This window comes from Eubalaena glacialis, chromosome 7 (genome assembly GCF_028564815.1).
Source record: "Eubalaena glacialis isolate mEubGla1 chromosome 7, mEubGla1.1.hap2.+ XY, whole genome shotgun sequence".
NCBI classification, from domain to species: Eukaryota; Metazoa; Chordata; class Mammalia; order Artiodactyla; family Balaenidae; genus Eubalaena; species Eubalaena glacialis.
Window position 1 is genome coordinate 103245140 of NC_083722.1, and position 27097 is coordinate 103272236.

Here is a 27097-nt window from a genome sequence, read left to right on the forward strand (position 1 = left end):
CTTCCTAACTGCACTACAACCTGCTCTGGCATCCTGGTTCCACTCCCCAACCCCCCAAATCTTCAGCCAGAAAAAAAAAAAAAAAAAGAATGGTATACTGGATCACTGGATCGATGGGGAGATTTCTATCTGCTCCTCCTACTGTCACTTCTTTCTTGCTATTTCCTGCCCGCGGAAACCTGACATCAGCCCAGAAGCATCTCTGGAAATGGGTAGGAGGGAGCCTTACACCTGTCAGCGCCAGAGAAGAAAGTGCGCTCTGCAGAGTTCTCAGTTGTTCCATCTCTTGCGATGAAAGGAAGAAAAGGAGCGAATCCGCCACAGATTTACTGGAGACCAGGGTTACTTCATCCGGCTCCGGCCACAGTAACCCCTGAAGACCAAAGATGCATTTCCATTCCCAGCATTTCTTGTTGGCGTCTTTCCCTACAGGCTAGCCCAGTGCCTGGCCCCGGAGAAGTCTCTGCGTAAAGGTTCTTTAAGTCATAAATCAGGCTCCTGTGTGTATGTGTGTTTTTCTTAGGAAAAACTGGCACAGACGAATTAGCAGTAGAGACTGGGGTCTCCCTACTACCCTTCATCCTTGGCGGCATCACCTTCCGACTACCTCGCATTCTCCCGGAGCTGACAGCCCCGGCTCCGGACCTCAGGGTTGGAAGCAGTCAGCCCCAGATAGAACCGCCCTGTCCGGGGCTGATGCTACCCTGTGCCTAGAATGTGCGTGTGGGTGCAGGCGGGCGAGCGAGCGGCTTCTACACTGAGACAGGAGCAGGAGCTCAGCCTTCGCCTGCGACCTGCAATCCCCAGATTCCCTGGGGACCTCGAAACTCCCAATCGGAGGCACTCCCCCCCCCCCACAGCCGCCCACCCATTCCCCCCCCTTACCTCAGCACGCAGCCCCTCCCTGCGTGATGATGCAAAACAGTGGGGAGGGCGGGCGCTGAGAAGGGTGGGGAGAGCCTGAGAGAGAGCGAGGGTGGGAGGGAGTGGGAGGAGGAGGAGAGGGAGCCGAACGACCATTTAAAGCGATAGCAATCCCTGCTCTCTCCCCAGTGCTGGGCTGTTGGAGAGCTCGAGCTGCAAGCCACCGAGCGCGAGCGCGAGCGCGGCGCGCCGACCGGGGAACCCGAGAGCGCACGGCGCCCCAAGCTGGCAGGCGCCGCGGGACCCCGCACCCTCGCCGGCTGCCCTTCCCCGGGCGCTCCCACCCTCCTCGCCCGCAGGAGACCCTGGGCTTCCCCGGAGGAGCTCACCCCAAGGGGCCAGGACTCCGGCGAGCCCGCCACCGTCCTCTCCAGTGCCGCCGCCACCACCGCAGCCGCGGGAGCAGCATGGTCCAGCTGGGGAAGCTGCTCCGCGCCCTGACTTTGATGAAGTTCCCCTGCTGCGTGCTGGAGGTGCTCCTGTGCGCGCTGGCGGCGGCGGCGCGCGGCCAGGAGATGTACGCCCCGCACTCCATTCGTATCGAGGGGGACGTCACCCTCGGGGGGCTGTTCCCGGTGCACGCGAAGGGTCCCAGCGGAGTGCCCTGCGGCGACATCAAGAGGGAGAACGGGATCCACAGACTGGAAGCGATGCTCTACGCCCTGGACCAGATCAACAGCGATCCCAACCTGCTGCCCAACGTGACGCTGGGAGCGCGGATCCTGGACACTTGTTCCAGGGACACTTATGCGCTCGAACAGTCGCTCACTTTCGTCCAGGCGCTCATCCAGAAGGACACCTCCGAAGTGCGCTGCACCAACGGCGAGCCTCCCGTTTTCGTCAAGCCGGAGAAAGTAGTTGGAGTGATTGGGGCTTCGGGGAGTTCGGTCTCCATCATGGTAGCCAACATCCTGAGGCTTTTCCAGGTAGGGGGGCGCTCCCTCCGGGGCAGAGCGCGCCGTAGCTCCCCGCGCTCTTTATCCTGAAGGCTGGCTTGGACTCCAGGGGTGCGGGGTCTGGTCAGCCTTCGCTCATTTCCACCCTGGAGATCCTGCCGAATCCCTCCCACCTCACCCGAGGAGGTACTTTCCCTGCTTGATTCATTTCCCTTTCATCCCTCGCCTGTCCGCGCTCCCCTCCATCCGGCTTGACATTCTGGATTTATGGCCCCATTTACAAGAAACAGTCTCCGAAAAACAAGGCGATGATTTAAATGGGTTTGCATTAGAGTGAAATATGGTCCAAAAACAGGCTTGTAAAAGTGCCGGGCTCCTGTGAGAGCCAGTTAGGCGCAAGGAATATGAAAGATGAGAAGACGCCTAGAAACTAGGCATTTCTCAACTCCCCAGCTTCCCTGCCCCAAGCCGCCCGGCAAGCTGCAGTTCCCTTGGAAAATTTCGAGAAGAGCTTAGGGAGGCAGTTCTTAAACCGAAGGCTAGGTCTTCACCTACATTTGGATGTTAATTGCCCATTTCGCTCCGGTTGGATTTCCCGAGCTGTAACCTGTCTCTGCGAGGGCATGGGGCAGAAGGCGTGGGGACTGTCCTCAGGTGGGGAGATACCACCCGCAGACGTGACCCCCAGGTGATTTGCTCTGGGCAGTTGTTTGCACCGTCTAAACTGCATTTGCGATCCGGCCACTGGCAGGAGCCGGGCGATCAGCTTTCTACTCCTGCCAGTTGAGAGCCCAGGGATGAGCTCATGCTAACTGCGAAACAAAATCGCTTCCTCTGCACCCACCCTGCCCATCCTTTCCCACGACCTCCCGAACGCAGCCCCCCAACCCCAATCCTGGGTTTTGAGGACGCTTCTCAGAGCCAGGCAAGAAGGCGCCTGGAGGGAGGCCGTAGGGTGCGCTGAGCAAGGCCGGGCGGTCCTCCTGCTCTGGGTGCAGGCGGGCGACGGTGGAAGATGCGAGGACGGCGGATCGGGCCAGCTGAGCGGCGGGTTGTACTGTAGTGCTCTCTCGCCGCCTGCTCCCGCAGCCTCAGCCCCACGGCTCCTGTGCCGCCCTGAGTATAAATGGATGGCTTTTGGATGAAGAAATTGAGTTTCAGGGTCTGCGTGACTATGGGTTCTCTTCTTGTTTCTCTGTCTTTCTTCCTGTGTGTCTCTCTCCTTGTGTCCCTTTCTCCCTGCTGTTTTTTTTCTCTCTCTCTCTCTTTTTTTTTCTCCCTTTCAATTTCTGCCTCTCTTCTCCTTCTCTACCCCTACCTCCAAGTTTTTTGTTCATCTGTATCTTGAAGTGATCCTTTCCTAATGCACAGCTCTCTCCCTGCCTGGTAGTACCCAAACTCAGTTAATCCCTTCTCCACATGTTCTGGCTGACCCTTATGCTCCCCGTATCTAAAGAGTTGGCTCCCTCTCAAGTGCCTTTCCTGAAGCATGTTGGGTTTCTGGAGGGGACTCCTTGTGAGGTTCAAGCTGTCACTACATCAGCGCCCAGGAGTATGAAGTTTGTGTTTGTGCCAGGAGGAGTGGTGCCTGTCTAAGGCTGCAGCCTGGTATGGCCCCTCTGAGCCTCTGAGCATCCCTAGCACCTCTTGAGTATGCCACCGTGGAGATCTCTAGATGTTTGTAAAGCCAAAAGTGCTTCCGGGCAGCCTTCACTTTGAGGTAATGCTTTCAGGAAGAGCCTGGGTTGTTGTAAGCAAAACCCAGAAGCACTTCCTTTACCTCTGAGCTTAAACTAGAGAACCTGAGGAGGCAGCGCTGCAGGGAGGATGAGGCCAGAGGTCACCTGAGAACCACAGGGGCAACTCACGGTATTTTCACTGGAGCTCTGGGGGTTGAAGGCACATTTGCTGTTTGACATTTTTTAAATTATTTTGGTGCCTGTTTCTCTCTTCACTTGGAGCTTGGGCAGTACTGCAGATGGGCCTGCCTGTCGAAAAAACAGTGAAATCTTAAAGTCAAGATAGAGCTTGCAGACTAGGCTGAAGGATTGTGTTTGCTGAAAAAGATTCCAGGGCGAGCTGATTCCTTCTCTGGTGTGTGGATCTGAGGCACTTGCAAGAAAAGAAAACGCTTGCCTTATGCTTAGTTCCCCCGTTCCCTGGGCTGGGAAGGAAAGGAACTGAATGCCAGCATTAGCAGTGTGGGTTGAGACCAAAACCATTCAGAGAAAACACTGTCATTTTCCTCTAATTTGCAAATTGCAGCTATTCATGTTGGATTGAACAGCTGAGGGGAAAGAGCCCCCAGTTTTCACCTGCATTTATTGAGAAGAGGCTGGTAGTAGGAGGGATGCACCAACTTGTAGCTGTGCTGCAAGCTGGGTATAAGCTTGGTGTGAGCGTCCTGGTTAACCACTGCCCATGTTCAAATATACAGAGATAGATTCCAACAATCTCTTCCAGTAGCCTTATTTTTGCATGTGATCTTAGAAGCTCCTGGCATGTAAGTCCAGTCCCCAGTTTCCCAGCCTCTGTAAATCTGCAAAATGAATAGAGAGAATAGTGGAACACAGACCCATTGTTCAAAGGCACAGTCACTGTCACTTTAGGGAAAGAGGAAAAGAATGGGTAGGTGAATCTTTTCTGGGATTGCGGGGTTCAGCTCAATGAAGACTGTCCTGTATAAAAGAAACTCGTCTAAATGGTTGAATTCTTAGCTCTCCAGAGATTTGAGTTTTCTTTTCCCCAGTCCCTGTGGGTTGCTGTGGGGAATGTGCCAAACCTATCATTTGAGATAAAAATTTATGGTGAGGTAAGCTTCTAGGCTGGGGGAAGGAAGACTTAGTGACTTACATGGGGGATGCTAAGCACTGGGGGGCAGGAAGGAATAAGGAGATAGTAATGGATGTAACAAATGCTGCAGCTGCCAGCAAAGCCTGGAATGAAGCTCTTTCCTGAAAATGAGGACCCGGGCAAGAATGACCACTCAGATGTAAACAGTGTCTCTGACTCGGAATTCTCATCTGCCTGCCGGTGGGCCAGAGCTGAGCAAGTCCTTTCTCTCCTCTGTATGCACACTGAATTGGTTAGTAAGTGACATGTCACAGGACAGGAATCATATTCAGTGGATCTTTCAAATCCAGGAATTTGAGGCTAATGAAATTAGTGCGTGGCCAGGGCTCTGCCAACTAGAATTAAGTCACTGCAGCCGCCCTGCAATGCATTTTCAGCCTGAAGGGAGCATCAGGGAGGAATTTCGGGAGATTTGTTTCTGAGCCTGTACAAAATAATACTCTCCTAATGCTAAGAAAGATTAAACGTAAATTAATATTGACTACGAGTAACATATTTAAAAAATAATCACAGAGTGGGGGATGGCTGAAAGTGGAGAGATTATATAATATGGTGTCCAAAGAATAAATCTCCCCTGACCACTGTTTCATGGGCTATAAGTAAGATATATTACAATGGAAAGTAATGGGAACGTTTTTATTCAAGGCTTCTCTGCTACTGACTTGAGAGCAAACACTCTGAGAGTATAAATTACTCTTGCTATGTGCTGACTCTGAATGAACAATATTTCATGTGCAGTGACATGGTCTAAGCTATAGACTTGGAATTGAATGGCATCTGTTTCAATTGTTTTGTTCTCTCAAGAGCAACTAGATAGAAAAAAGTGGTCGGTTTGACCCTTGTGGGAGCATGTTGCAAATCTAAACCTGTATCCCTCGTACCATAAATGAAATACATTTGTAAATTTGTAAGTGTTTTCCTTCTGTTCATTGATGCTTGAATATAATCTCAAACTTTGGGAGCAACATTTTATACATAAGTACTTGGTTTTCTTCTTTTCTTCTTTCTCTTTCTCTTTCTCTTCTCTTTCTCTTCTCTCTCTCTCTCTCTGTTTCTATCTCTCTCTCTCTCTTTCTCCATCTTACGTAATTGGATAGAACTGGGCACCTAGGATGATGTGGTGTTACTATAGTGGGATTTTTTTTCAAAAAAACAACTCTAACTTACCCTTTTAAAAATTTCATAAATACAGGTGTCAGTGCCATTTGGAATAGTCTCTATAACAATTTCTGTCTCCACATTTACTGTGTTTCAGCACATTTACCTAACAGATGGTGAGTGGGCAATTTTTAAAGGGGCATTTTTTAAAAGAGCGGAGAGGGAAGGAATAGAGACAGGCACATACTATATTTGAAGATACCTCCACGTGTATTTTATGTATGTATACCCATACAATTAAGAAGTCTTTGGATGTTTTCTCTTCAGGAATAATTAAGATAATGGATTCCTTGAATTTCATAAACATTTAGGGTTTAACAAATTTGTTACATATAGAAGTTGTATCATGGATTTAAAAGACCATAGCCAATTATACAAAGTATACTCTAGTCTCCGTCCTGCCATTAATTAGCTATGTTACCTTAAGTCATTTAATTTTTCTAGGCCTCATTTTTCTCATGTGATGTTTTTTCTTTGAAAAAGTATAGTTTCTAGAAGTCTCTAATCTCTGTGTCATAGTTCAGCTTGGAGAAAACCTGTTCTTATCCAAACTCCATGACATTGTGTTTCCAGCTCCAACTTTGGACTTTGAGTGAGTTGGGGGCAACTTTTTAAGGATATTTTCACACAGCTTTTTTAGTTAATATCAGTCTAGCTGACTTCTCATACTTCTCAGACTTTCTCCCGTATTCTTTTACCAGTGTGTTCCTTAGTCATATATATAAAGACTGTTGTGGGAAAAATGACCTCCTGGGTCAGCTTACTGCACGGTCATCGACACGGGGCAGGGAGTAAGAACTGTGGATTTTACAGAAGCAGATACAGGTTTCATTATCCATGTCCTCTCCCCTTTCATCTTACAAAAACAGCAGGCTTTTCTTGGAGAACTGCCAGATAATGACATCCTGCCTCCTCACGGGCCCCAGGGATGAGTCGCGCAGGGACTGAACTCCAGTAAAGCAGGTGATTGGTTCATGGGTGGGCATCTGACCTCGGCTAAGTCTGTCAGACTCCTCCCCAAGACTTTTCTCTCAGAGAAAAATGGGAAAATTGTCTTTTCTCTCTGGAATTTCTAACATGGGGAGATATGACTCTGGGACTCCCAGTGACCATCCAGCACAAGAAGAGACTTTCTGTAAAATAAAGTCTTGCAGAGGTAAGCAGGGCTGAGCGATGGAGAGAGAGCTGGAGCCCTGCTTGATACTCTGGAACTTCCAGATCCAACTGTATCTGAATATGGCTGCATCCCTGAATTTCCAGTACTTGTTTGTTGAGGTTGTTGTTGTTGTTTGGTTTTTGTTTTTAAATTTCCTTTGACTATTTTGAATTTGTTTTCAGCCATGTGCATTTGAAAGCACCATAGCTAAAAGAGCTAATTTCCTACATTAATGTCGGGTTTGCTGACTGGCATTCCTTGAGTGAAAAATAATATCTGCTATTTTCTTTAAATAAAATCCTTCTAGCTCAGGTTTGAGATATTCAAAACTCTGCCTCCTCCCCCACTCTTTCCAACATTTACTATATCACCTTGAAGCATTTGTGACCACATCTTTCCTATCTAGATGCAGTTGAGAGAGAGAGCAAATACTTCTGATATAAACTGCAACCTATAGGCCTCCTACCTGGAAGCTTTAGAACGATACTTGATTCTTGTCATTAAAGCAAATCTTTTGTTGTTGTCTCCAGGGCACAGAAGCATTTTCATGGCATAATGGAGTACAAAGTACATTAAGCCTAACTCTACTTCTCACCCTCTTTTACTTTAAATAGGCAGAAAAGACCAATCTCAAACACATTTTCCCAACAAATACAATACATATGCGATTATGTTTAGAAGACATTTATGCAACATATAGTTAGACTGATTAATTAATGGACCTTTTGCCAATTGGCACAGTAAATATATATGTTCAATGTGCTTAATTAAAAAGAAGACAATAACATATTTTTACAGGTTAATTATCTGAGGAGAGTATTGTGCCAGCACACTTAATACTACAGTATTTCATGTTTGACAAGTAATCTTCTTTCAATTATATTTACTGCTAGATGTTTCTTGGATCAAGTTATTAACTTATAAGGTCAAAAGTAAAATGATATGAAATTACAATGATAAAGGGACACATATCTCACTTTATGAGAATAGAAGTTCTAATTTCTTTTCAATATTACTAGTAGTGACCACAGTACTAATTTGAGCCCTTGCTATGAGGCACTGTGCCCATATACATTTAGTTCTTACAGTAGTTCTGCAAAGGGCATATAATAATCCACACTGTAAAGCTGAAGAAAGTGATTCTCATAGCTGAAAGTCACATAGCTGGTGAGTGGCAAAGTCTAGATTCAAACTTAGAGTCGTCTGACAATGCCCAGGTTGTTGACCACTATGTACACTGCTCAATTGTTGCACCAATAAAGAAGTGCTTGAAATAATTATAGATTTGCCTACCCCGAAACTGCAGTGATTGAAAGACATCAAAGTTGCCAGTTGCTTAACCACATCTACTTACAGTAAGAAATTACATTTTATTTCATTTCTAAAACAAGATAAATTCTGCAGGCCCATAGAAACTTGAGCACACAAATCCTACCTCCAAATGAAGGATGCTTGTTTTCCATTATTCAACAGATGACCCTGTACAGAGACAATAAATATATAGTAGAATTTTCATTCAGATAAATGAGAAGAGAGGTTTCTTCTTGTCCTGATTCAGTGCCCATCATTATGGATTATGATGGCTCTTCCCAAACTTTATTTCATTCACTCCACTCTTTCTACAAAACTCCAGTGATGGAATCCATTATTCAGATATATGTGCAAAGCGAAAGGACTGTATTAATACAGTTGCTGAAAGTCAAGTTGATAGAGCACAGGAAATACATCCTAATAAATGCAACATTAATGTTTGTGTGGGCCTTGGAGTGAAGGGTGGAAGAATTTTCAGTTTAATGGAATATTTTGCCTCTTGCTATGAAAGTGCAGCTTAATAGTCTTGTAATTGGTCATTTACAGAATCCTCCATCTCTGGGTTTTGTGCTGTCTTTACTCTGCAGCTGTTGATTCCTTCTCTTGTTCTGGATGGAAGATAGCAACGAAGCCACTTCAAAGGGCTCAGCCTGCCTTTTTGTGTTATTGTTTAGATGAAGATATTTCCGTTTATTAAAGCACACTATTTAAACATTTTTATCATGTTTTAAACTTGACTGTGTTCTGAAGGTATGAGCACAGGCAGACATAATGGGGGATGTTTTCCAGGAGAAAACATACTCTTACCAAAGGAATTATCAGAATTTTCATGTAGGGATTAAGAATCAAATTCTGGAGTTAGGCTTGAATTTAAATTCATACTCACAACTTACTACCAGTCTCATCTTGATCAAACAGTTACCACACTTCTCATCAATTTCCTTGTCTTTGAAAGCGGAATAAGAGACGTGTGCCTGGTGGAGTTACACATAAAGCTCATCTGATAGAATATTCATAAGGATTTTGCACAAAATATACATGGAAGTATTTTAGCACTGAGTTTAGCATGTGATTCGTGTTCAATACATTGAAGGGCTATTATTTTATTATTATTATGCTATCATTAAATATCACTATTACTTAAATGTCATTATTGCTAAAATTGCTGTAAAAGTACCGCAGTAACCCATGATGAATTCCCCTCTTCTGTTTCCTTTGTTTAAATGGAAAATATATATATAAATCTAGACAGAGAACACATTAGTGATACTATTCAGTGGAGTGAGAATTTCCATGGCACTGATTAAAACAAATCCTGAATTGCATGGACTTAAGATAGCAGAGAGGCTAAGAGATTTGAAGTTAGACATCCCCAAGTGTGAATTCTACTGTGACCCTCTTCTAGCTCTAGAACCTTGAGGAAGTTACTTAAACTTTCTGAGCTTTACTACTAGTTTCCTCATCTATATCTTTTCCAGGAATATTTATCAAGCATCTTCCTGTTCTCTATGGTTGGACGTATCAATGGATAAATTAGACAAGAGCCTTTGCTTGCATGTTCCTTCTTGCATGCTCTCTCTCCTTACACTCTCGTGTGGAAACGGATGTTATAAATAAATTCTGTGCTTTGTCACAAGTTGATGGGCGCTGTGGGATAAGGAAAAGGATGTGAAGCTCACTGAAGAGGCTTGGGTTGGGAGTGCTGGAGGAGTGTACAGGTAGGTTCTGTTTTTACATAGGGTAGTCAGGGTGGATTTTATAAGTTGACATTTGAGCAGAGACTTGAAGTGAGGGAGTTGTCAGAATGTATGAGGGGGAGACCACTCCCTGGGAGCAAGAACAACCAGTGCCAAAACTCTAAGGCAGAAATATGCCGGGCAGGTTGGAGGAATATCAAGGAGGCCACCCTGGCTGACTTAGTCAGTGGGGAGGAAGAAGCAGCAGGAGGGCTTGAGGTCAGATATGTGATGGGATGGATTGGGTAAGTCCTGGGAGGCCATACCATGCATGGTGTCTTTTACTCTAAATGTAGGCAGCCAAGGACAGGATTTTAGCCGAGGTGTGGCATGAACTGTCTCTTGTTTGAAAAGCATAACTCTATCTGTGGTCTTGAGGATGTGCGGAGAGAGTGGAGTCAGGGAGAATCTCGGGAGGCGACTACAGGATCCTCGAGGTCTATGTTGGTGGCCTGCGCCACGCTGTTAGTGGCTGGTAATTCTCAGAAGTGGCACATTGGGAAGGTTGTGACAGCATTTCGTGGTAGATTGAATGCGAGAATGGAAAGGAAGAGGGGGTCAAGGGTGAATTCGAGATTTAGGGCCTGGGGAACTGGAAAGGTGTGGTTACTGTCACCTAAGATGGAAAAAGTTTGGGGTAGAGCATGTTTGGGGGATTAAAGACCAGTTTCGGAGGTATAAGATTTGAGATGTTTTCTTGACATCCAAGTAGAGATGCTGAGTACACAGTTGGATACACAAGTCTGCAGTTCTGAAGAAAGGTCTAAACTAGAGATACATTTTAATAAAATGGAGATGTTAAGAATAATTAATGGAAGCGCTATTTTAAAGATAAAATGAAGTAATGCAATTAGCACTCTGTCTTCTCAAAACATTTAATAACTATTAGCTAAAATAATTACCTGAAATGAAAAAATATCTATAGTTTGTTTTGTTGTTTGCAGCAAAAGTGAATAAAATGTCCAATTATTTTAATAGTATTTGTGACACAGTAGTTTTAGTTAAGACACCATGACTATAAACATTTAGAATAAACCTTTCAGTCTCCTACTTTTCACTCTGATGGGATACTTGGAACCATATTTTGTAAGGTTTAAATTAGTTGTCATAGGGTACCTCTTTAATTAGAAGTAATTCTCAACTGTCTAGTTCCATGCAGTTTTGTATACATATATGTATAATTATTATTTTATGATTTATCAAACTCAGTTGAAAATTTGCATCACTGATATACATCAGAATTTAAACATTTACCCAGGTATTCAAGGAAAAAAATGTACTTGTCTTGTAATTTCCATAGGGGTACTTACTTTCACATCTTCCCTTCACTTTGCAATTGAAAACATGGCAGGGGAAATATTATCTTACTGGTCTTTGAGTTCCCCTTAGCTATCTGCAAGTCCTTAAACAGCCTTTGTGGCTTAACCAAAATTCTCTTCCATATTCATTCCGCTAACAGATATTGGTCTAAGCATGTACTTATACTAAAAATGCATGACCACGTTGTCTCTACACATCTATAATTTTATGTTAACACTATCATTATGTAAGCTATACTTTAATTGTAATTATAACAGATTTTATATCAACACACATCCATTTCTAGTGTTCATCTGGTGTTCAAGGGGAGAGCAGCATGTAGTAAATTTTATCAAAATATAACATCTAAAGAATAGAACAGAGGGTAATTGTGTAATTCTGTATTCACTCTAATTAAGTTCAGTGGAGTTGGCATAATAGAATTAAGATGAAAAAAAAAAAAGACATTGAGGAACCATGGCTCCCTCTCCTAACACACCCTTTTCATATCCGAGAGCAGAGACTTAGCACCTTTCTGTACAGAAATGGAGACAGGAAGAGGCCAGAGGATGAATGACAGGCACGAATAAGGTGGAACTATGAAGAGCAACATGGAAATGAAATATTGCTTTTGTGTTTGGTAGGTGGAGAAGATGTACCAGCATGTATGCCTACTGGGACCACGTTTTCCAGAACAGTTAAGCCCAAAGTCAACTATGCTGTCCCACCTTCCTCATAAGTAGGAACATACTGTTACTTGAATCTTTGCTTCCTGTTTCTTGATACCTGGTTGAGAAGATTATCACAGGAACTGCATCTTGTGAGCAAATACACTGTTTTGAAATGATTGAAACTCACTGAAGAGTGGCAACTCCAAGCTTGCTCTCTCTTGATCTTGGACTATTTAAGTCTGGAGTGCAGGAGTGGGTTATGGGGAAAGATCATTGGAATTCTTATGTCTTCAGCATAATGGTTATAGCATAATGGTTAGGAGTGTAGGTGATGGTTCAAATCCCTGCTTTCCACTTGCTAACCATATGAGCTTGGGCAATTTACCTGATTACCTGAACCTCAATACTCCTGTCTATAAAATGATGATAATAATATTTCATCCTCATAGAATTGTTTTCAATGTTAAAATGAAGTCACTTATACCAAGCACTTAATACAATGCCTAGAGCATAGTAAAGTCTATTATTATTACTATTACTACTACTACTACTATTATTATTATCACAAAGCCAGGTGCTATTTTTCCTATGCCTTATTCCATTATCTTCTGCCCCGTCCCCCCATTTCTGTCTTGTTTCTGTACAAGGGTAGGATTGTCGCAGAGCATTTTCTTTCCCTGGTGTCTGACCCTTAGTCATCAAGGTGACTGGTCCACGACCCGGCATTCATTCCTGCTCGTTGAAGCAACCCCTGTTTTGAGAAGGGGAGTTGGATATTGATGCCAAGTGGGGTCAAGGAGAGAGAATTTTCTCTCTTCTGCACTCAGGGGGCTAAGTGAAATATTCAGGCCTCAGAAGGAGAATCAGGCAAAGGGCAACATGCTTAATTTCATACCTTAATGATTAAGAACAAGTCAGACAGGCTGGATTTGAACTCATTTCCGTCATGTACCGACAATGGGATCTTAGGTGCTTTTGTAACCCCTCTGAGGCTCAGTCAACATCTGAAAGAGACGAATAACATTATCAGGACCTAGGCATAGCCTCGTTGTAATAAGTGAGTAAATCCTTTTAAAGCGTTCAGCACATTGTTTGGCATATAGTAAACACGTAATAAAATTTAGCTTCTTTGACTACTACCACTGCTAATATTATTAAGTAGTTGAGCAAATCTGAGGCCCATTTTTTTCTTAGATTGCACATAAGCATTTGGACAACCAGCTCACATTGATCAACCGTTGCTTGTATATAAACCCTCACGAACCCAAAGGTGCTTTAACTCTCTCCCAGTCAGAGCCTGTTCTGGGGGCAGAACCAACACCAGCACTACCTCCATCATCTTTGCCTTTACTGTCACTACACTCGCCGTCCTGGGCACTTCCTGTGTGCCAGGCACCAAATCTAGCCCTGCGTATGCACTGTATCATGTAGTTCTCACACTCAGGTAGGAGACATGATCATCATCCCCAATTTTCAGGTAAAGACGCTGAGGTGTTGGAAAGGTAAGAAACTTGACTCACAGCAAGAAAGGTAAGAAACTTGACCCACAGCAAGAGATGGAGCCGGAGTATTCAAACCCCTTTCTCTCTGACCTCAAGAACCCTTAAATATTAGCGTACTACTACATCCTGGTAAGAAAATCTGCTTCCAGCCACTCTGGTGAGAGTAGGAATGATTCTCAATCCCCATATTCCTCTATTGCCCATGCCACCCTAGCCTCAGGACTAGGAGGGAAAGGAAGTGATCTCTTCAAAGACCAGCCAAAGGGAACCTACTCCCTTCTGCCTTTTCGTAATCAACTAACCAATATTTTATTTCCTTCTTAAGAATCCCCACATGTTCCTTTTGGTACTTAGCTTGGCCTTTTAGAATTCTGACATTCTGTACATGACTCATCCACTGTATTTAATGTTAATTTATTGAGGTCAAGTATAGGGTCTTACTCATCCTGAAGTCCAGTTACGTCGCATCTGACTCTGTGCTTTTCTTCTTGTAGGACACCTGCAGATATTTATTTGAATTTTGTTGAATTGTTCTCATCAATAGTACATTAAAAGTTATACAGAAAATGCTTTCTTATAAGGAAAACCATCTAAATAGATTTCTAGCTGTTTACTTTTTATAGCACTATTATAGAGATTATAGATCTCCAGGTAATATTTTTTAGATTAAGTTCTTCATATCATCTTCTTTTTACATATAATGATAAATCTGAATTTTCTCTATCAAACTTCCGAGACTTCACTGGCTTGTAACTTAGCTTGTTAATTATGTGTTGTTGACTTTTCCATTTACAATGATATTTGATCCTGGTAGGGATGTGGCTGGGTGGGAAGGTACATCTTAGGGCCATAAATTGGTTTTGTAGAGAACTAACATAAAGATCTAAAGTCTCATCATATTTCTGCAGAACTCATGAATCATTATAATTCCATTCATTCAGGGAGTATAAAACCATTTTCAAATTGTTATTCCTAATTTGTTCATCTTCTCTTCCTTAGTCTTAGTGAGAAGAGAGCAGGCTGAATGGAAGAAAGTCCTTATGACCACTGGGACCACTAGGGTAGGCGTCATTCCCAGAGTTCTGTTTTCATCTCTCCACTATTAATATTGGCTAATGTCTTGAGTGCTTACTTGGTGCAAATTACTTAGCTGACCATGGCAAATGGATTGTGTCATTTCATCCCCTGATAGTCATACAATTAATGTATGTATTATTATGATATCCCATAACGCATACATGGAACAGAGCCTCAGAAGTAGTTATTTGCTCACTAAAATATGATAGACGTGGAATTTGGACTCAGGTCTGATTGACTCCTAAATCACTCCTAGTGATTTTTACCACTAAATTAAAGTTGTATACCTTTGGAGAGTAGTTTCTAAAATTTCCTCAGCTCTAACTTTTTATAATTAAATTTTTGTCTGATTGCAAGCTTAACAGTTAAGACGGGTAGGAAGGAATGCCAGCCTGTTGAATGGAATTTCCCTCAAATAAGCCTGTTTTATGACACCAGTTCACTCATTCATTCACTCAGCATGTACTGAATGTTTGCGCTGTGCAAAGGCATTTTAGGCATCACAGTGGAGTGAGCGCCCCTTCCATAGACTCTCCTGCAGCAGTCAGAGAAGTCTTGGACTGGTTTGCCTGGTATGGAATGGGGCTTGGTGATAGAAGCCTGGTTTGTCCTCCACTGATAAAACTAAGTCATACTCATATTAGTTTACAGGCATCTTGATGCCGTGAGATAGTAGCACACATGAATCTTACCATTTTTGCCTGGGATTAATGATATAAAGGCTTTGGATTTGGGTATGGAAAATGGGTGCAATTATGGGCGTGTTGGTTCTACATATATATGGACATCACGTGTCATCAGCCTGCAGCTACCTGCCATCCCTCACTACTCCTTCTTTTCACAAACCAAACAAGTACCTTCTTATCTCTCCTGTGGATAAGCTCTTGACGGTGGCACTAGGGCCTCCCCCAATAAGTACATCATTGGCTAAACCAGTGGTTTCTCAGATATGCTCATTGAACAACCCTTAAGGTGGATTGACATTCCACTGCCTAGAGTAGAATATGGTGTTCTTTAGAAATCATGGGGGGGAAGAAATAGGCCACCAGACGTACTTTCCTTAATTTAAATTGTTTATATATATATATATATGAACAATTGTTATATATGTGTATATATACTTGTTCATATATATGAATGATTTAAAATTGAAGATATATATATACACACATATATATATATATATACACACATATGTATATTTAAATTTTGGCTTCTGTTAGCAAGTAGTAAATTAAATTATTAGCAGATCCATACTGCAGGGAAATAACCAATCAGATTTCCTTTAATAGCTTGCTTTTTTGTAGATGTATGGTTGTGATTTTATATCTGCAGGTATGTTTGCTGAAGAAAATATTTCTACCACTTTACACAAAATTAAATTCATTTAATACCAATGCGGCATGTCTCAAATGTCTTAATACAGTTTTAATCTTTAATAGCATCAGAAGTATGAAATTAGAAGCATACCCCAAAATCATTTGAAGATATAATTACTTTCATTTACCTTATACTTTTGAGACTTTTGAAAAATAAGTATTTAGTTGTACTTATCTGTTTCTGTCTCTCTAAGGATAGCAAACACTGAAACACAATTATTTTTAAAAAGTCAATATTAAAAATATATTGTCCAAGATGATCAAAACCAAGGAAGTGGCAAAGAAATTCAAAAATTTAAACTTTCAAAGGGTGCTTTTTTGTGAGTGTGTAGTACTTGTTCTTCTGAAGGAATTAATCTTTTTTTTAATTTAATTTATTTTTTATTGAAGTATACTTGGTTTACAGCGTTGTGTTAATTACTGCTGTACAGCAAAGTGACTCTGTTATACATATGTATATACATTCTTTTTCATATTCTTTTCCGTTATGGTTTATCACAGGATATTGAATATAGTTCCCTGTGCTATATAATAGGACCTTGTTGTTTAGCCAATCTATATATACCAGTTTACATCTGCTAATCCCAAACTCCCAGTTCATCCCTCTCCCTCCTGCTTCCCCCTTGGCAACCACCAGTCTACTCTCTATGTCTCTGACTCTGTTTCTGTTTCATAGATAGGTTCATTTGTGTCATATTTTAGATTCCACATATAAGTGGTATCATGGTATTTGTCTTTCGCTTTCTGACTTACTTTGCTTAGTATGATAATCTCTAGTTGCATCCATGTTGCTGCTGCAAATGGCATTACTTCATTCTTTATTTTTATGGCTGAATAGTATTTCATTGTATATATGTACCACATCTTCTTTATCCATTCATCTGTTGATGGACATTTAGGTTGTTTCCATGTCTTGGCTATTGTGAATATTGCTGTTGTGAATATCAGGGTGAATGTATCTTTTTGAATTATAATTTTGTCTGGATATATGCCCAGGAGTGGGATTGCTGGATCATATGGTAGGTCTATTTTTAGTTTTCTGAGGAACCCCCATACTGTTTTCCACATTGGCTGCACCAACTTACATTCCCACCAACAGTGTTGTAGGAGGGTTCCCTTTTCTCCACACCCTCTCCAGCATATGTTATTTGTAGACTTTTTAATGATGGCCATTCTGACCGGTGTGAGGTGGTACCTCATGGTAGTTTTGATTTGCATTTCTTTAATAATTGGCAGTGTTGAGCATCTTCTCATGTGCCTATTGGCCATCTATATTTCTTCTTTGGAGAAATGTCTCTTTAAGTCTTCTGCCCATTTTTTTGATTGGGTTGTTTGCTTTTTTTGTCATCAAGTTGTATGAGCTGTTTGTATATTTTGGAAATTAAGCCCTTGCTGGTTGCATCATTTGCAAATATTTTTTCCCATTCTGTAGGTTGTCTTTTCATTTTGTTTATGGTTTCCTTTGCTGTGCAAAAGCTTGTAAGTTTGATTCGGTCCCCTTTGTTTATTTTCATTTTTATTTCTATTGTCTTGGGAGACTGACCTAAGAAAACATTGGTATGATTTATGTCAGAGAATATTTTGCCTATGTTCTCTTCTAGAAGTTTTATGGTGTCATGTCTTATGTTTAAGTCTTTAAGACATTTTGAGTGTATTTTCGTGTATGGTGAAAGGGTGTGTTCTAACTTCATTGACTTATATAAGGCTGTCCAACTTTACCAACAACACTTGCGGAAGAGACTGTCTTTTTCCCATTGTATATTCTTGCCTCCTTTGTCAAAGATTAATTGTCAAAGATTAACTGAGGTGTGTGGATTTATTTCTGGGCTCTGTATTCTATTCCATTGATCCATATGTCTGTTTTTGTGCCCATACCACGCTGTTTTGATTACTGTGACTTTGGAGTACTGTCTGAGTCTGGGATGGCTATGCCTCCTACTTTGTTCTTTTTCTTCAGGATTGCTTTGGCAATTCTGGGTCTTTTATGGTTCCATATGAATTTTAGGATTATTTGTTCCCATTGTGTGAAAAATGTCATGGGTAATTTGATAGGAATCGCATTAAATCTGTAGATTGCTTTGGGTAGTATGACCATTTTAACAATATTAATTCCTCCAACCCAAGAACATGAGATGTCTTTCCATTTCATTGAATCATCTTCACTTTCCTTTATTAATGTTTTACATTTCTCAGTGTGTAAGTCTTTTGCCTTCTTGGTGAGGTTTATTCCTAAGTATTTTACTTTTGGGGTTGTGATTTTAAAAGGCATTGTTTTTTTACATTCCCTTTCTGATATTTCATTGTTGGTATAAAGAAATGCAACCAATCTCTGTATGTTAATCTTGTATTCTGCTACCTTGCTGAATTCGTTTATCAGTTGTAGTAGTTTTCATGTAGAGTCTTTAGGGTGTTCTATATATAGTATCATATCATCTGCATATAATGACAATTTTACCTCTTCCCGAAGGAATTAATCTTGAAGTTCTACTAAGACTTTTGGGATACCTGTTTTAATGAGCCACTACTTCCTGCCTGAGATTGCACTATGCACTAGAGATTCTAGAATTAGCATAATAAAACTAAAAATGCAAACAACAACAACAAATCTTCACAAACCTTCCTTGCAAGAAAGTAAAGTCCACTGGAAAAACAGACAAGTGAAACACATTCAAAATGGCAGTGATTCTCAAACATTTATGTGCTGAAAAATCATGACAAGCATGATAACCAGGGCAATTACTAGACCTCTTCTCCAGCTGGTCAGGTGTAAGGTCCTGTAACTCTACTTTTGGTGAATGCCTCCAGGAGAGTCTGAGACAGATGTTCTCAGTTGTCGTCAACCTTTAGTGTGCATCAGATTTGCCTGAGAATATTGTTAAAACACAGATTGCTGGGCTCCAGTGCCAGAGTTCTAACCAGTTCCCAGGTGTGGCTGATATTGCTGGCCCAGGGACCACATTTTGAGAACCACCTTTCAAAACTCTGCAGTATGCGATTGTGTGTGTTGTGAATGAGATGGGCCCAGAGAACCAAAGGAGGGCAAAGGGACTCTGCCCTAAATTAGCCAAAGGTAACAATAGCAGCTAGAATTGATTGACCCAAGAAAAAATTATAAGAACTTTACCTGCATTTGCTCATTTAATCCTTTCAGTAAAGTACATAGGTGCTACTTAGTGTTCCTGTTTTACAGGGGTGTCCAGAGAAGGTAACTACTTTGCCCAAGTCCTGAACTGGTAAGTAACAGATTAAGAATTCAAGTCTAGGAAGTCTGACTCCAGAGCTGACACCTGTACCCTTTCTGCATGTAGAGAGGAGTAAAGGGTTGTCAGTGAAGCCTTCCTGGGGGCCTCTGAGTGTAGATAGAAGGATGAGTGGACATAAAGATCATTATTTGTGTGTGGTGGGGGTAGGGGAGGAAGTATCAGGGCTTCTAGAAGAACCCACCCTCCCCACACATCTGCTATAAGCAAGTCTGATGATCAGGAGTCCGGAACACGAGTATGACTATGGGATACTGAGAAGGGTTCTAGAACCCTGAGGTTAGAGTTCTGTATCAGTTAGTAGGTAACAGAAAGTGAATGAGTGATTTACCTTACTTTCCACGGGTAGCAGGAAGTTTGGAGACAGTCCCTCTAGCGTTGGTCCAGCTGCTGAAGGGCGTCACCAGGGGACTGGGTTGCTTAGCTCTTCCAGCTTCCACATCTCTAGCACGTCCCTATGGTCCACAGAGCTTCAAAGTGACCCCAGAATCTCCAATAGTGTTCTAACAATTTGGGCAGGAAGAAAGAAAAGGAAAAAAAAAAGAAATTAAGTAAGAAAAAAAAGGCAGTGTCTAAATCAGGGAGCACATTTTTTACCACTGATGGTCAGCAGACTTGCACTTAGATCTCATCAGCTCGGATTTTAAACTGGCCACCTTAGCCTTAAGGATAATGGGGTCTCCTAAACCAGGGCTCTGATAGTAAGGAACAAGGAGAGAGTGGTACTGATTAGCAGTGCCTGCTGTCCCAAACAAATATTATCCCCAAACTATTTTTTTTATCCTATATTTTACTTTAAAGAATGGAAGGGAAACATTATGTATCTGTAAATAGCCTTTTAGAAAGGGCACAATTATATAATTATACAACCCCCTGGAGAGCTCCTTTCTTCTAAAATCTCTTTGAAAACTGTTCAAGGTTAAGGACTTTTTTATCTTAATATAGTAACTTGCAGTCGATTATCTTGGAATGACATCCTCTCTCTGCAGATGTTCTGTCAGGCTTTAGAAAATTCTAGAGGTGGACAGAGAAGTGTTATGGTACATGTATTTGCGATATGCACGTCTTTGAAATGAAATCCATTTAGGGACCAAAAGGCATTTCATGTCTTTGCTGTACATATTTTCCTTTCCAAAATTCCTTTGAGCAAATCTGTTAGATGTAACCCATCCGTTTCTCCCCTCTGAATTCTCTATTACTGAACATTCTTCAGTACGCTCTCACTCTCCTGTCAAAGGCGTTTCTCTGGGTCGTCACCCTTCTCATCTCATATGTGAACGTGTATCTTAAACTGAAGCAACAGTCTGCTGTGACTTCTCCATAACTTCAAGAGCCCATCTTTGTGGGAAAAAAAGTAAACTTACTAACTTAAAAGGTAAAATGTGCGCAATGTTTCTGAGAATTAAAAACTAAGATAAAAATGTAAGCAATGGAAGAAACTTACAGTTGATCCTTTTCAAATACTTTATTTTACAGAGAAGGCAACTGAGGTTTAAAGAAAAAATGCATTAGTTAAACACTAAACAATAAACCTTAAACCTCAGTGGAGCAACACATGGACAGTTCATTTCTCACCCACTCAGGAGTACAGTATGGACTTTGGTGGTTTGAGGGTCAGTTTTGTGCTCAGTTACTCAGGGACCCACCACCTTCATCAAGTGGCTCTACGTTTGTCCTAAAAAGGAAAGGAGAGAGGAAGCTGCAAGCTACAGTTATCAACTCGTTATCCTTCGGACATAAACTCTTCAGGTCACCTCTGGTCACATTCTTTGGGATGGAACATACCCAGATGCAAGTGGAGATGGAGAATGTTGTTCCTATCTTGGTCCTAGTGATGCCTCTGCAGGCTGGAGCAGCTAATTAAAGTGTAGTCAACAGCTGGTTGTTTCTGCCACAAGGAGTGATTAGCCTAAGACAGTGGATTAATTATATGTGTGTGTTATATATACATATAATACACACAAACATATGTATGTGTGTGTGTATATATATATTTTTTAGCATGAGTTGACACATGGGGCTTCTGCCTTATAAAAAGAGTACCAATTGCCTCTTGTTGCTCTTTCCTAATGGAAGATGACTGCTACCTATTTCCCTTCATCTTGCTACCTCACCCCCGCCTTTCAGTATTGTATGGAAATTCTGAAAGAAATCATTTCAAAGTTTCCAGTGCTTTTAAAGGTAATAGAATACTCAAACCCTAACAATTTTCCTATGTGAAGCTTTTGCCAGACTAAAATAGTTAACTTATGAAAAGTAAATTTAGATTGATACAAAAGAGAAAATAAGCTGATTTTTTTTTTTTTTTTTTTACACAAATACCCTGAGCCAGGGTGGAAAATAAATGGAAAACTGGAGGAATTTAGATCCTTTTGTTGTAAATTTAAATATTTTTAATTGTAAAAATAATACAGACTCATTGCAGAAACTCCAAAATTGAAAGGATTTAAAGAAAAAAGGAAAAATAACTCAAAATCCCATTTCTGATAAATCATCTCTGTAACATTTTTGAGGGTATCTTTTGAAACTTTTTTGTGACAGGGGTGCATATAAATACAATGCAAGTATAAAATACCTTTAATTATTATATCAAACTACAAAACAGTTCTATAACATTTTTAGTTAGTAATATAAGCATGATTACTTATCACCTAATAAAAATCTGCATCATAATTTTTAATGGTTGAACAGCATTCTATTATTTATTTAACCAGTCCCTACTGTTCAATATTTAGATTATTCCTGTTTTGCTTTGCTAAACAATGAGACTAGCATCCTTGTTCATATGTCTTTGAGCATTTGTTTATTTCCTTAGAATGGACTTCTAGAACTTGAATGGCTGCTTGTCAGTTCTGGTACATACTGACATATTGTCTTCCAGAAAGGTTACCCTGCTTTTTGTTTCTACCAACAATTTAACATCCAGTGTGGTTTCTTACACTCATCAGTACCAGTGTTATCAATATCAATACCAGTATTATCAAGTTTTTTAAAACTTTGTCATTATAGTCAGTAAAATATGACACCTAAATTATTTTGTTTGTATTTCTTTAATTAATAATAGCAAGGTTGAGCATATTTTCATATCTTTATTGGCTGTTAATAGTTTTTAGTTTGTGACTTTATGACATCCATTTTTCATCATTGATTTATAACCTTTTATATATCAATGTGTTTATTTTGTTATTTTTTTATAAATGCAATTTTTTTCTCTTCATTTATTAATTTTTATTTTGTGTATGTTGAACTTCTTTAATATTGTCAAGTCTATTCAAAAACCCTTTAATGAACACAACAAATGTGGAAAATCAGTCATTCTCCTGCATTTTATGATCAATTTATTTCCTTTTGGGCAGTATGGAAATGTAAATCCTTATTTCATCTTACTGTTGGAAAGAATCTATTCCCTCGGAAAGGGATTATAGTCTCCATGATGCAGTAATGGGAGATTTTATAGGGTAGGCAGGGTCTACAGAAGAAAAAACCCTAAATCACACTCCATTGGTGGTTGCCTTATTTATAAAAATGGCATTTGAGGTTGTGTGACTGCCATCAGGTAAGCAAAATTAATTTTTAGCATGAAATACTACTATCAGCAAGAACAGCCTAGGATAGGCTAGCAGTAAGAAGTGAGGGGTTATGGGAGTGGGGCATAGCCTCTGTTTCCTCCAAAACAGCTGGAAATTTAAACTCTGGGGCTCCTGCTTGATCCAATCAGCCCAACTAGTATGTGTTGCCAGGTAGGATGAATAGACTCAGAAGTCCAAGAACTCATCCTTGGTCGCCTCTGGAAATGAGCAGAGAATACTGTGTCAGGCAGAGGTGATCAGTCCATGGTCTGGAGACTTGGATCTCCCCGCATAGTCCTTAAAGTCAGGGTGAGACAAAATGCCAATACAAATTATATTGATGACAGTATCAATGAGGTGACATTGAGTCCTTTGACCCAACGTGTGTCTGCAGTGTGCCATCCATTAGTAAATGGGCAAAGCCATTTGAGAGATCTATCTGATACAATGAATGAATCTGACCCTCATATTTTGAAAAACTGAAACTGTATCCACTTGTCAAGAACAGTGGCTACTTGTTCTGCTTTATTCCCCCTGGTAGAACTAGATAACGTTGCAAGCAGTAAGACGTTACCGCATTTCACCCTGGAGTAGCCCCAAAACTGAAGAAGCTGTCTTATCAGTAGTTAGCTCCTTGTCACCAAGAATATTAAAGTAGATTTGTATGACTAGCAAATTAAAGAGACTGTAGTGCCTACCACTACTGTATTCACTAAGGCACCCAAGTTATTCTAAAGAAGTCCTAATAATACATTAGGACCATTTTGAATATTTTTATTTGATTAGCCGTAATCTTCTAGTTATAACATCCATCACCATTTTGACCACTGAAACTTGGCCTTATTTTCTTACAGCCTAGCCCTGTGGTCTTGGGCTAATCACTAACCTGCTTGGATACAATTTTCTTCTCTATGAAATAGAAACAATATTATATGCTTTGAAGGACTGCAGGAAGATGAGCTGCAATGTTTATCAAGTGCCTAGTAAGTAGCCTGGCCCATAATAACTACTTGGCTAATTGTAGATGTTGTTAGTTTCATTTTTAGTTTTATTTCCAAACATTGCTCTTTACTTTTGGAACTCTAAAATTTATTTTGAGAGTGGAGGACTTGTTGTTTGGATTCCTCCAATACTCTCTGTATATTCTGTACTTCTATCCCTAGATCATTTCTATTAATGGCATAAATGATCTTTGGTATGGTGATTCCAAGGTGACGAGGAGCTAAGTGGAGGTTCAGTATACACCTGGAAGTATGGATTTTCATGCCCAGTGCAAATGTGGGAAAACCATTATTCCCACATTATAAAGGGGGTAAAGAACATCCAACTTGAGGAGACTTTGGGTTGAGAGATGAGAGATTTACAGGTACTGTGTTTATCCTCCAGGGTACCACAGGGGCTTTTATGTTCTGTAGCAAGAATTTGCACCTTATACCCTTGTAGTTAGAAGTAAAGCATACCACATAACTAATATCTAGTAAGCATTAGAGTTAGAATAAATACCATTTATTTCACGTTTGCTTTGTGTTAAGCATTTTACAGCTACAACATATGGATGGATACTATATTGTAATGGTTGAGAGTGTAGTTTTTTGAGCTAGATAATCCTGGATTGGAATCTCATCTTTATTACCTCTTTTTTTTCTGTTTTACTGAGGTATAATTGACAAAATTTTAAGGTAGTCAAAGACTATCTCATGATGATTTGATATGCATATGCATTGCAAAAGGATCCTTCCCATCACGTTAATTAATACATCTAACAGCTCATGACACCTTTTTCCTTTTTTTCTTTTTTTGGTGAGAACACTTAAGTTCTATTCTCTCAGAAAATTTTGGTTATACAATACAGTATTATTGACTGTAGTAACTATGTTATACAGGAGATCCTCAGACCTTATTCACCCTGCAGCTGAAAGTTTGTACCCTTTTACCAATCTCCCCCTCTTTTCCCCACCCACCCCCCAGCCCCTGGCAACCAGTTTTCTACTCTCTGTTCTATGAGTGTGGCTTTTTTTCTTTTTAGATTCCATATATAAATGATATCACTCGTATTTATCTTGTCTGGCGTATTTCATTAGCATAATGCACTCCTGTTTCATCTATATTGTCACAAATGACAGGATCTCCTTCATTTTTTTAAGGCCAAATAATATTCCATTACCTCTTAAATGAGTGACTTTTGGTACATTGTTTACACTTTCTAAGCCTCAGGGTTTCTTTTCTTCTGTAAAAAAAAAAAAAATATACTAACAGGTTATTTTCTGATATGTGGAATGTTTGTTGAATCAACAAATAATTAGTTGAGATCATAAATGTGACACTTAGCACTGTATTAACATTTATTAATACTCTCCCTGTTAATTTTTACAATAAATTGTATAATAAGTAACAATAATAATAGTACTAGTAGTAGTTTTAGAAAATACATAGGATGTGCCAGGCATCATATACTGTACTACCCTCCTTCATTTGTACCACAAGTTACATGTGGATGTCATCTTCCACGTTTTTTCCTTTAGAGAAAATTGAAGCTCAGCAAGATTGAGTAGCTTGCTCAAGATGTGAACTCAGGTCTGAATCACTCCAAATATAGGTTCTTAATTACTCCATGTCTTTAATTCCACATCTGCATTTGTTGTTGTTGTTTTTAACTTTCCAAGCATCTGATCTGAAATTCCTTTCTCTTTGGGGAATTTTCCACTTTGCGGGTCTTGGTGAGAAACAGAGCCTTCCTCCTGTTATACAAGCTGAACATGTCAGATACACTGTTTACTCTCATGCTCAGTCTCCCTTACAGATGGAAAACAGTCAGGCAACCGCGGGTTGGCCAACTGCACCCCTCTCTTGGATTTTGAATTACAAATAAATGATGTAAAGAAGCAAGGCCAGCAGTGCTGGGTCAACCTCCTGTTTCCTGTTCCTGCTTGGTAGCAAGGCCAGCTAGGACTTATAACATCACTTTGGCCTGATCCTATAATTGCAATAGCATAGCCTTGGCTTCAGGTTGTTTAGTCTGCTTCTAGTTACTGAGACCTAACCATAAACTTCCAGAAGTTTCCTTTTCTGCTCAAATTAGCCATATCTGGTTCCTGATGATTACAAATAAGACCTTTCCTGATATACAATGGTGACCTACTTATCCAGGCAGATGTAACATCGTCCTGGCAGGGACAGAGAGCAGGCAAGTTCCTTGAACAGCTGAACAAGAAGAAAAAGACCTAAGAAGGAAGAATTGAAGCCAGTTCTGCTTGTGTTATAATTTTACCCGCAGCTGCCTCTGTTTCACAGACCACATGCTAAGGACCATGTCCCTTCCCCTATAACAGACGAGCAAAGTAGACCCAGGCCTTCCAGCCCAGAGACCAGCTGAGCTGTACCGTGGACAATCTAGGATGCGAAAGACTTCACTCAATGTCTTTGTCACTTGACACATTGTTCCTCTCTTTGGGAAGTAGCTTCTTTGTGTGACAGGAATATGCTAAACCAAGACGTAAGTAGACAGAGGTGAAAGATGCCAAAATTAGCTACAGAAAAAGAGGCGTAAGGACTTATATTTTCTGTTATTTGAAGGTGTTAAGACCCCACATAGAATATGAGTGCTTTAAAGGAAAGTTGTGAATGGCCCAGGGAATGTTGAATTTCCATGTGGCAATATGTTCATGATTGGTTATGATGATGATGATGATGGTAGCATCAGTAGCATTTATCAGTGTTTCCTGGGTGAAAGGCACTTTATCCTAGTGACCTTTTATCCCCATGACGACCCTGTTAAGTAGGAAATACTGTTTCAGCATCTCCAGGGTTTTTTTTTTTTTTTTTTTTTTTAATTAGGAATTTACCCTAGATCACAATTGGGTGGTAGAACAACCAGAACTGGACACTAGCCTTTCCTGAATTCCCAGAGTGTGATCTTAGCAGTTGTATTGCCTGATGCAGAGCCATTTAAATGTTGCCAAAGCAATGAAACATATACCTATTTCTAACAGATTCTAACTCAGCAGGTCTGGGGTTAAGTGCAGAGCAGTTGAGTGTGATTGTCTTTACAGACAGTAGATAACTTAAGAGAAGTTTTTTAAAAGTATATTTGCATATTGCACTACAGTGTCATATCTGTGATTGGTTAGCTATTGAGTAACTAACACAAATCCCAATCCCATCTCTAATCTCACTCATCTCTTGTATAATATTTGACCTAAATGAGGCAGTTTTTTTTTTTTTGTTCTTTCCCACAAACACAAATCGAACATCCAAAACATGCTTACCATTTGTGAGTATATTCTCTTAGTTATTTAGGAGTTGAGTA

At 40.6% G+C, this 27097-nt stretch overlaps 1 protein-coding gene across 2 annotated transcripts in view; it reads left to right on the forward strand.

Moving 5' to 3' along the window:
- The first annotated feature begins 1331 nt into the window (after window positions 1-1331).
- The window catches only part of GRM7 (glutamate metabotropic receptor 7), an 805916-nt gene continuing 780150 nt past the window's right edge, over window positions 1332-27097 (forward strand). For both annotated transcript variants that reach the window (XM_061195559.1, XM_061195560.1), the window contains exon 1: window positions 1332-1850. In XM_061195559.1, the coding sequence (XP_061051542.1) occupies window positions 1332-1850 (519 nt within the window). The remainder of the gene's footprint in view (window positions 1851-27097) is intronic.